The 11,937-nt window shown below is 42.4% G+C and overlaps 1 protein-coding gene across 1 annotated transcript; it reads right to left on the bottom strand.

Moving 5' to 3' along the window:
- Positions 1–771: 771 nt before the first annotated feature.
- On the bottom strand, positions 772–9,940 carry LOC135533606 (deleted in malignant brain tumors 1 protein-like). Its single transcript, XM_064960895.1, has 6 exons — positions 9,845–9,940; positions 3,337–3,700; positions 2,933–3,211; positions 1,324–1,644; positions 1,132–1,220; positions 772–1,015 (listed from the first exon to the last, which is right to left on the bottom strand). The coding sequence occupies exons 1-6, from the start codon at positions 9,938–9,940 to the stop codon at positions 881–883; spliced, it is 1,284 nt and encodes a 427-aa protein (XP_064816967.1). The 3' UTR covers positions 772–880.
- Positions 9,941–11,937: the final 1,997 nt, after the last annotated feature.

The raw sequence follows: 11,937 nt of genomic DNA, 5'->3' as shown, positions 1-11,937 counted from the left end.
CAAAACCCCATGTTACCCAAACCCCATGTTACCCGAAACCCCATGTTACCAAAACCCCATGTTACCCAAAACCCCATGTTACCCAAAACCCAATGTTACCAAACCCCATGTTACAAAACCACATGTTACCAAAACCCCATGTTACCCAAAACCACATGTTACCCAGAACCCAATGTTACCCAAAGCCCCATGTTACCAAAACCCCATGTTACCCAAAACCCCATGTTACCCAAAACCCAATGTTACCAGAACCCCATGTTACCCAAAACCCCATGTTACAAAACCACATGTTACCAAGACCCCATGTTACCCAATACCCACGTTACCCGAAACCCCATGTTACCAAAACCCCATATTACCCAAAACCCAATGTTACCAGAACCCCATGTTACCCAAAACCCCATGTTACCCAAAACCCCATGTTATCCAAAACCACATGTTACCAAAACCCCATGTTACACAAAACCCATGTTACCCAAACCCCATGTTACCCAAAACCCCATGTTACCTAGAACCCCATGTTACCGAAACCCCATGTGACCCAAACCCCATGTTTCCCAAAACCCCATGTTACCCAAAACCCCATGTTACCCAAAACCCCATGTTACCCTGAACCCTATGTTACCCAAAACCCCATGTTACCCAAATCCCCATGTTACCCAAAACACCATGTTACCCAAAACCCCATGTTTCTCTGGTTGTAAAAACAAACTAAATGAATAATGGTGGTTGCAGTCACTCCTTTTTTCTTAAATTGTTATTAAAATTAGAAATACTTCAGGTTTGTCACCACATTTTAAACACCAGTCCACTGCTGACCATGGATTTAAAACACAAAACTGACCTAAGATCAGCATGAAGGGTCAGCTTCATTCTACTCCTACTCCGTCCCCTGGGCTGCTCTCTCCTCTCCCGGTCCAGCTTCAGCTCTGGAGCTCAGAGAGACCATCTCCATGGCATTGACATAAAGATCCATGCTGCTCACCCTGTTCACTCTCTTCTGCCTCCTGGTGCGCTAGGGAGACACAGCACCAACAGTCAGACAATTACTCTCTCGTATCTCCCTCCCTCTCCCCCTCACCCTCTCCCTCTAGTTTAAATGACTTGTAACGTCTGAGTAAATGTCTTTACCTTGTAGTACAGGTAGGAGGTGGTGATGGCTGTCAGTAGGATCAGCAGCACTACAACGTGTCTGATGATGAAGGCTGGCAGAGGAGAGGCTGCAAACAGAAAGACCTTTGATGAGGGGACTGATCATCATCACATAGATCTGTGGGAAATCTGTCAATGACAAAGTTATAAGTCTGGTTCATGTTCAGTTACCTGTGATGGCGAGGGAGAGGAGCTCACTCTCAGAGGAGAAGTTGTGAGAGAAAACATAATTCTCATAAACACAGCTGTAGTTCCCTTGGTGGGAGTCATCTGCAGCAGGGAAGAGGAAGGCAGCAGAGTGATTGACAGCTGGCTGGGTCTGGGTTCTGTTGGAGCCGGTGAACGTGAGGAGGAAGGAGCCTCCTGGGTACTGTGGCTGAGTGGAGCAGGTGATGGTGAAGTTGTAGCCCCTGAACATCTCGGGCCCCTGGTGGCCCCTGGAGACCCCACCCATTGAGTCAGTCAGGAAGATATCAGGCTGGACCAGGAGATCTGTAACAATGAAAGAGAACAAGAAAAACCTCTTCAACTAGTTTCCTATAGATATGACAATAACATCAGCATGTAACAGTGCCAGCCACCCTCCCTCACAGGGCAACATGAGTAGTGGGCCTACAGTCACTGAGACAACATATGTTGATATCAGGCTTAAGCAGGACATCTGGAACTAGAGGAGAGAAAAAGAAAACGTAGCTCCTCAACTACTTTCCTCATTTAGATCTGACAATAACATAACATGTGACAGTGGTAGTGAGTAGAGACGTTCACTGAGATAACACTCACATACAAAAGCATTCTGGGATATTTAAGTTGTATTTGACTCCTACTTGACTGAGGGATCTATTTTGCAAAGCAGACTGACAAGCTAAACAGTCATCATGAGAGGTGCAGAGGAAGTTGTATGAATGAAGGAAATGAGTTGAATATAATTATAATATGTTGATATTTCCTGAGCAGATCACTGAGTCCAGGAAGGAGATATAATACATGGACTAAAGTATGTGGAACTCAGCAGTGAGTTTTGTGGCTGATGCGTTGTTGCTCCTTGACGTGTCATGTTGAAAATCACAGAGCATTTCAGTAAAGCCATTATACTGCCAATGTTTGTCTATGGAGATTGCATGGCGGTGTGCTGTTGGGGAATAATCAGAATTGGTTGGTAACATAGGTAAGATGTTTTAGATTCATCATATGTTTGTAAGTTACTTCTCATCAGAATGTTATTTTTGTATAATACTGTGGCGGGGTTGCAGTATCTGTTCTCTGTCAAGACTAAGTTGCCAATGTGCCGGAGAGAGGGGAGAGGTCAAGCGTGTATCTCTTGGCTCCACAATGTCTGTGTGCCAGTCAGTGTGTCTCTGATCTTGTCAAGATAGGATGGATTTGATATATGCCTGTTGATATGGAGGATTGGTTTATGGTTCTGAGTTTGAGAAAGGAGACAAAGCTGAACGATGAATTATGCCGATGCTGTCTTATCCTGTGTGTCTTTGCTATAAAAGATCTCAGTTGAAATGTGGAGGGGACTCTCAGAGAATTCATTGATAGACACTGAATTGATCTGAGAGTCACAGGGTTGTGATAGAGCTCATATAATTAAAGATGGACTTTGTGATAACTAACTGACTTGTGTGTGGTTTGCTCTCACGATTTGGTAAAAAGAGGAAATTTCCACGACAGTGCTCAATTTTATACACCTCTCAGCAACGGGTGTGCTGAAATAGCCAAATCCACTAATGTCCACATACTTTTGGCCACATGGTGCATCTTGTTATTTTACCTGAGCAGATCACTGTGAGTCCAGGAAGGAGATCATAACTTCTCCTACACTCCCTCAGTGCGCCCTCAGACCCAGAACAGGAAACTCTGAACCCTCTAGTGGTGTTTCCAGGTGGTACTGAAACAGTGGAGCCACAACCCAGCTGTCGACACACTACTGCAGCTACATCCCTCTGGTTCCAGTCATCAGCTCCCACAGTCCTCCACTCTCCCTGGTTGTACCACTCCACTCCACCAGCACAGCGACTGCCTCCTCCAACCAGCCTCACATCATCAGGCTCTGAGAAAAGAAAAGAGAGAGACAGTAATCTTACTATTTTCTCACTAAAACACACCTATATTGTCTCTCATATTCTTCACTCCTGATGAGAAACAATGTTGATTGAGTGACAAACTGTTTCTTACCTGAGCAGGTGAGTCCAACAGCATTACCAGTTAGGCAGGTGTTGTTTTTTCTGTCTGAGGTGTCACAGTCCAGGAGAAGGGACTCATTGCCTTTACACTGGAACTCTTTATCCCAGGTCTGACCCTCACCTTCTCCATAGAGCCCCCCCTGTAGAGCTGCAGGAGCCCCACAGCCAAGCTCCCCACAGACTACCTCTGCATCCTGCCGGTCAAAGTCAGCTTCACACACTGAGACCCAGGACTGATTGGACTTCACCTCCACTCTCCCGGAGCAGAGACCAGCTCCATCCACAAGCCGCACATACTCTGGAGAAAAAGAGTTGGTTGAACATTCAATCAGTTTTGATGATGACACTGTCGAGGACTATACACACATATGTTGGATAAAAGATTGTAGTTTGCTATGTTTGATACTGTAAGAGGTAGAAATGGGTACTTAGTCACTCAGGATCGGGTTGGGAATAATGCAGGCAGGAGACAGGAATAAGTTCACTTCACTTTATAGAAAATAAACAGCTGGACATCCATCAGGCAGCTTCACTTCAGTACCATCTGAACTACAAGGTCTGATACTATATGCCAGGGTCAGGCTGGGCCAAGAGTAGAAAAGGTTACTGGTTATGATGACATCACTGGTGAGAACTTAGGAAAGATCAAATATATTTTTATTACTATCTCTTCCTCTCCTCCTCCCTTATTCTCTCTTTGTGACAGTGGTAGTGAGTAGAGACGTTCACTGAGGTAACACTCAAATACAAAGCATTCTGGGATATTTAAGTTCTATTTGATTCCTACTTGACTGAGTGATCTATTTAGAAAAGCACACTGACAAGCTAAACAGTCATCATGAGACGTGCAGAGGAAGTTGTATGAATGAAGGAACTCAGTTGAATATAATTATAATATGTTGATATTTCCTGAGCAGATCACTGTGAGTCCAGGAAGGAGATAAAGTACAAGGCCAAAGTATGTGGAACTCAGCAGTGAGTTTTACAACAGAGGATTATTTTTACGCTCTACGTGGTTCAGCTCTCGGCGGTCCGTTCTGTGAGCTTGTGTTGTCTACCATTTCACGGCTGAGCCGTTGTTGCCCCTAGACATGCCACGTTGAAAGTCAATGAGATCTTCAGTAAGTCCATTCTACTGTCAATGTTTGTCTATGGAGATTGCATACCTTAAGGGAACGTTTTGACATTCGCCATATGGTGAGTGAGAAAGTCCATATTGGAAATGTACGGTCCCTTACATACATTAAGGGAACATTTCGACAATTTCTGTATGGTTAGTGAGAAAGTCCATATTGCAAATGTACCGTCCCTTACTAGACGTCCGAAAACATTTGTAAAATTCGGGGACGGCGTCGGGCCGAGCGGCAGGGCCGGATCTACCGGGATGTCATCAAATGAACTTTGTCGGACATTCGGTTTTTGTTTTATAAAATAATCAAATTTTGGTCATTTTTCCGCTATCCCGGAAAATCCCACAAGAGGGCATAAGCAATCAAATTGCAATTTGACAAAACATCACAAATCACGACGGGGCCTTATCTCGAAAACTGAAAATATTTCGAAGCCAAAACTTGGTGTGCGTAGGCTTCTTGGCATAATGGGCAGTTGGCCCCGAACAAGATGGCGTCTAGGCCTCAACGGTTTTTGAGTTATGGCCATTTTTCTGGGATTAAAGGTCCAAAATGAAAATAGAGAAATTATTTTTTCACTTCACGTCAAAGTCAAGGAGCCTCCGGTGTCAATAAAAAACAAATCAACCATTTATCTATCGTCAATTAAGAGAAATCGTACAATGACAGATTGGTGATGTTCAAAGTTAGGTGTTTTTTTTTCAACAGTTACAGATCCAGTTGCAGGGTGTTCATACGGATCTTTTTAAAGTGTGCTGCGGAGCTCTGCGAGATTTCTGTGATTTTCTATGATTTTCTGAAATAACACACACTCACTAAACCCTCCGTAAATAACTCAGTTCTTTACGTAAAGACTTAAAACTCAGGATTCTGTAAAGGCATACCCCAATGAGGATATGAGTTTATTTATAGCTTCCTGTGCCAACAGTAAGTGCCTTAAATGGTGTCATAGTGGCTGTATCCAAGGGTTAAAAAGGTCAGATCTTTTCAAAACTTCATATGTGTGATTAGGCAACCCTCCTGAACTGTAAAATCAGTCATTTCTCCCAACAGATGTCAAAGAAAAGCTCTCACACACACACACAGCAAGGATGGAGTGACAAAGCGCGGTGCTTAAAGACACAGAGAGCAGGCAATGGCATAAACATATTCCCAAGGCCGTGCCGGGTTCAACGAGATATCCCGCTTGACCGTAGCTCACTCGGTCTAAGCGCAGCGACCATTAGAAAAGTAGGCCCAAAATGAAGCCTGCACCACAATGTCATTTGCTTTTGGGTGACAGTGAGAGAACCGTTAGGGTGAGAAACACAATTCGACCTCAGGTACGTTCCTAAGGTCCCCCCGATCCGTGCAAGCCTAACCTTGACCGTGTGGCATTAACCCTTCACAGTTAAAAGAAGGTGTTTACATCAAACAGTTTGCATTGACTTCTCTCCCCATAGGAATACATTGCCTGCACCCCTAAATTCAACCTGAAACCTATATGGGTTATGAATGCCTTATGAACCTGTCTTTGATGACAGTCCATCAGGACACTATGAGGTCCACCTGTGTCGATTCTAAGCTTCCTGGACCAACCGGAAGTGCTTAAAATCACCCTGAAAGTGTATATGCATACCCTGCCTGCAATTTGATAGACATAGTGCATTGAACCCTGTGTAAATCAGTCAATTTTTAACGTAAAGACTTAAAACTTAGGATTCTGTAAAAGCATAGCCCAATGAGGATATGTGTTGACTTATAGCTTCCTGTGTCAACCGGAAGTGCCATAATTGGTGTCTCAGGGGCTGTTTCAAAGGGTTAAAAAAATCAGATCTGTCCAAAACTTCATATGTGTGATTAGGCAACCCCCATGAACTGTAAATCAGTCATTTTTCCCATAAAATTTCAAAGGAAAAATAAATCAGACAGATACACAACTTGGAAGGAGGGACGTATTGGGGTGCGTAGACTGACACTGCCTCCAATAGTTAGCTTTGTTCGAGCTAAAAAAGAACCGTCAGACCTAGAGTTCCGAAACTTTAGAAACTTGTTCTAGACCTCAGGTCGATAGTGCGTGGTGAGATAGGTGGCTCTAGAAGGTTCTCGGACCCGAGAAACAGCCTTGTACATTTGCAATGACTTAAATTCATTTTGACCATTGCGAAAATGGCGACATTTAGAAAAGTCTCAGAGACACATGACTAGGTGCATTGAAACCGGCTTGGCCCATAGAGACGGACCCCAACGTTTCTGTCCGATAGCTCATTCAAGGACCCCGTAGCAAGTAAATGCAAAAAGTGGATTTTCAGCACCAATTAGGGTTTTACTCGGACACCAAATGACCTATCGAGCCGAAACTCGGGATTCGGGGTCGCCTCACATAGGACTACACATAATGTCCGAACTGGACCCGTAGCTAGAACGTAACTATGTGTTTTACGTTTTTATTATGTTTTAAACTAAAGGCGCTGTGAATTATGGGCCTGCTCTGACATATGTGATAGTTGGCTTCTAAATGAGTTGGAAAAAGTGGGTTTGGTGTCAGTTGATATCAGTTTGGTGTCAGAATGACATCTAATTGACTGATGGACACTGACTTGCTAGTTGACTTTTGTTAATTTGCAATATGTTTAAGCGGAGAGGGACCATCACCAAAATGGCATTCTGAAATCAACACAAAAAATGGCATCACCATAGTGTCCAGACTGTGCCGAGTTCAACGAGACGCCCCGCTTGACCGTAGCTCGCTCGGTCTGAGCGCAGCGACCATGAGAAAAGTAGGCCCAAAATGAAGCCTGCACCACAACGTCATTTGATTTTGGGTGACAGCGGCGGAACCGTTAGGTTTAGAAAGACAATTCAACCACAGGAATGTTCCTAAGGTCCTTCCGATCCGTGCAAGCCTAAGTTTGACCGTGTGGCATTAACCCTTAACAGTAAAACAGGGTTTTTTGATCTCATAGAATACAATGATATCTCTCCCCATAGGAATACATTGCCTGCTCCACTAAATTCAACCTGGAGCTTATATGGGTTATGAATGCCTTATGAACCTGTCTTCGGTACCAGTCCATCAGGCCACTATAAGGTCTACCTGTGTCGATTCTAAGCTTCCTGGACCTACCGGAAGTGGTTAAAATCGCCCTAAAAGTGTATATCCATAACCTGCCTGCAGTTTGATAGACATAGTGCATTCAACCCTGTGTAAATCAGTCAGTTTTTATGGTAAAGACCTAAAACTCAGGATTCTGTAATAGAATACCCCAATGAGGATGTGTGTTGAGTTATAGCTTCCTGTGCCAACCGGAAGTGCCATAATTTGTGTCTCATGGGCTGTTTCGAGGGGTTAAAAAATCTGATCTTTCCAAAACTTCATATATGTGATTAGGCAACCCCCATGAACTGTAAATCAGTCATTTTCCCATAAAATTTCAAAGGAAAACTAAATCACACACACACACAGCTTGGGAGTAGGGACCCATTGGGGTGCGTAGAGACATACACTCCCTGCATTAGTTAACCTTGTTGGAACTTTTAAAGAACCGTCAGACCTAGAGTTCCGAAACTTTAGAATCCTGTCCTAGACCTCAGGTCGATAGTGCGTGGTGAGTTACGGCGTTCTAGAAGGTTCTCGGACCGAGAAACAGCCTCGTACATTTGCAATGACTTCAATTCATTTTGACCATTACAAAAATGGCGACATTTAGAAAAGTCTCAGAGACACAAGACTAGGTGCATTGAAACCGGCTCGGCCCATAGAGACGGACCCCAACGTTTCTGTCCGATAGCTCATTCAAGGACCCCGTAGCAAGTAATTGAAAAAAGTGGATTTTCAGCACCAATTAGGGTTTTACTCGGACACCAAATGACCTATCGAGCCGAAACTTGGGATTCGGGGTCGCCTCAGCTAGGCCTACACATAACACAAGAAATGGACCCGCAGCTAGAACGTAACTACGTGTTTTATGTTTTTTTATGGTTTGAACCGAAGGTGTTGTGAATTTTGGGCCAGCTCTGAAGTATGTGATACTTGGCTCCTAAACGAGTTGGGAAAAGTGGGTTTGGTGTCAGTTTGTATCAGTTTGGTGTCAGAATAATATCAAATTGACTGATGGACGGTGACTTGCTGGTGACTCTTGTCCATTTGCAATATGTTTAAATGGTAAGGTACCATCACCAAAAGTGACATTCTGAAATCAACCATAACGAGCGATGGAGAGGTACCAGAATCACTGCCCAGCCATCCCGAGTTCATCGGGCCAGTCAATTTGGCATTCCTGCACGATTTTTATAGCATGACAAATTCGTGATGGTGAATGCCCATTGAACCATATTGCAAATGCACAGTGACTTTGCAAAAGTGAGAAAACATAAAGAAATGGACATGATGAAATCAACACCACGAGTGATGGAAAGGAACAACAATCACTGCCCGGCCATCCCGAGTTCATCAGGACAGTCAATTTTGCATTTCTGCAGGATTTTTGAGCATGTCAAATTTCTTATGACATTTGGCCCCCACAAAACATATGCCTTATGCACAAGTAAAAAAAATTTAAAAATTATGATAATAAAATATGACTAAAGTATGTTGATACAGTTCTTATATGTGTGTAATTGACATAAAATTCGAAAGAATTTCGAAAAACGGTCCAGAAAGCACTTTTTAAGGGTGTGTGAAGTTTTTTATAAAATTTAGCTATTTTTGACTTCCTATGAAATCATATTCCAAATGGAGAAAACATATGCCTAATGCACAAGTAAAAAAAAAAAAATAATAATGATAATAAAATATGACTAAAGTATGTTGATACAGTTCTTATACGTGTGTAATTGACACAAAATTCGAAAGAATTTCGAAAAACGGTCCAGAAAGCACTTTTTTAGGGGTGTGTGAAGTTTATGAAATTTTGCAATTTTTGACTTTTGACTTTTGACTTCCTATGAAATCATATTGCAAATGGACAAAACATGTGCCTAATGCGCAAGTAATTAAAAAAGAATTATGATAATAAAATTGGACAAAAGTATATTCATACAGTTCTTACACATGTGTAATTGACATAAAAAGCGAAAGAATTTCGAAAAACGGTCCAGAAAGCACTTTTTTAAGGGGTGATAAGTTTTTGACAAAAAATTCATTTTTTCTAAATTTGGCTGTTGGATGTTGACTTGGGGTCCATTTCCTATATGAAAAACCACGGTGGAGTGCACACGCCACCTGTTGGATTTTTGAAGTGTTACAACTGGCAATTGCCATATGGCATTTGCAAAACATTTTGCATGAATCAACGCCGATTTGGGTGGTATTGTCCATCGTGTACATGGTTTGTACTATGCCAATGTTTTCCCATTCATTTTTGTCCATTTCAGGTGGTATTCCCTTACCAGATGTCCGACAACGTTTGTTAAATTCGCGGACAGCGCCGGGCCGTGCGGCAGGGCCGGATCTACCGGGAAGTCATCAAACGAACTCTCGGACATTCAGTTTCCGTTTTATATATATATATTTTTTTTTTTTGAGTTACGGCCATTTTTCTGGGAAAAAGGTCCAAAATGAAAATAGAGCAATAATTTTTTCACTTCACGTCAAAGTCAAGGAGCCTCCGGTGTCAATAAAAAAAGAACCAGCCATTTATCTATCGTCATTTAAGAGAAATCGTACAATTTCAAATTGGTGATGTTCAAAAATAGTTTAAAAAAAAAATAGTTACAGATCCAGTTGCAGGGTGTTCATATTTTTAAAGTGTGCTGCGGAGCTCTGCGAGATTTCTGTGATTTTCTATGATTTTCTGAAATAACACACACTCACTAAACCCTCCGTAAATAACTCAGTTCTTAACGTAAAGACTTAAAACTCAGGATTCTGTAAAGGCATACACCAATCAGGATATCAGGATATAGCTTCCTGTGCCAACCGGAAGTGCCTTAAAATTGTGTCATAGTGGCTGTTTTGAAGGGCTAAAATGGTCAGACCTTTTCAAAGCTTCATATGTGTGATTAGGCAACCCCCATGAACTGTAAATCAGTCATGATTCCCATAAAATTTCTAAGAAAAACTAAATCCCACACACACACAGCTTGGCAGGAGGGACCCATTGGGGTGCGTAGAGACAGACAGTGCCTGCAATAGTTATCTTTGTTTGAGCTAAAAAGAACCGTCAGACCTAGAGTTCTGAAACTTTAGAAACCTGTTCTAGACATCAGGTCAATAGTGCGTGGTGAGTTAGGTGGCTCTAGAAGGTTCTCGGACCCAGAAACAGCCTTGTACATTTGCAATGACTTCAAAGACCATTACAAAAATGACGACATTTAGAAAAGTCTCAGAGACGCAAGACTAGGTGCATTGAAACCGGCTCGGCCCATAAAGACGGACCCCAACGTTTCTGTCCGGTAGCTCATTCAAGGACCCCCATAGCAAGGCATGGAAAAAAATGGATTTTCAGCACCAATTAGGGTTTTGCTCGGGCACCGATGGACCTATCGAGCTGAAACTCGGGATTCGGGGTCGCCTCACATAGGCCTACACATAATGTCCGAACTGGACCCGCAGCTAGAACATAACTATGTGTTTTACGTTTTTATTATGTTTTAAACTGAAGGCGCTGTGAATTACGGGCCTGCTCTGAAATATGTGATAGTTGGCTTCTAAATAAGTTGGAAAAAGTGGGTTTGGTGTCAGTTTGTATCAGTTTGGTGTCATAATGATATCTAATTGACTGATGGACAGTGACTTGCTGGTGACTATTGTCCATTTGCAATATGTTTAAACAGTGAGGTACCATCACCAAAGTGACATTCTGAAATCAACCCTAACGAGCGATGGAAAGGAACAACTATCACTGCCCGGCCATCCTGAGTTCATCGGGCCAGTCAATTTTGCATTTCTGCAGGATTTTTGAGCATGTCAAATTTCTTATGGCATTTGGCCCCCAAAAAAAGTTACTTTTGACTTCCTATGAAATCATATTGCAAATGGACAAAACATATGCCTTATGCACAAGTAAAAAAAAAAATATGATAATAAAATTGGACAAAAGTATATTCATACAGTTCTTACTACACATGTAATTGACCAAAAAAATCAAAACAATTTCGAAAAATGGTCCAGAAAGCACTTTAAGAGGTTGCTAGGTTTTTGATTTTTTTTCTTCACTTTTTCAAAATTTTGCTTTTGGATGTTGACTTGTGTTGCATTTGCAATATGAAAAACCACGGTGGAGCGCACTCGCCACCTGTTGGATTTTCAAAGTGTTAACCCTGGCATTTGCCATATGGCATTTGCGATCAACTTTGAACGAAACGACGCCAAATTGAATGGTATTGGACACCGTGTATATGGTTTGTCCAGTGCCAATGACTTCCCATTCATTTTTGTCCATTTCAGGGGGGTGTTCACTTACATGGCTGTGTGCTTGATTTTAGACACCTGTCAGCAACATGTGTGACTGAAAAGCCGAATCCACTGAAGTCCACTTACT

Source organism: Oncorhynchus masou, unplaced genomic scaffold (assembly GCF_036934945.1).
Source record: "Oncorhynchus masou masou isolate Uvic2021 unplaced genomic scaffold, UVic_Omas_1.1 unplaced_scaffold_2504, whole genome shotgun sequence".
Lineage (NCBI taxonomy): Eukaryota > Metazoa > Chordata > Actinopteri > Salmoniformes > Salmonidae > Oncorhynchus > Oncorhynchus masou.
This window is presented reverse-complemented; position numbering and strand designations above follow the sequence as displayed.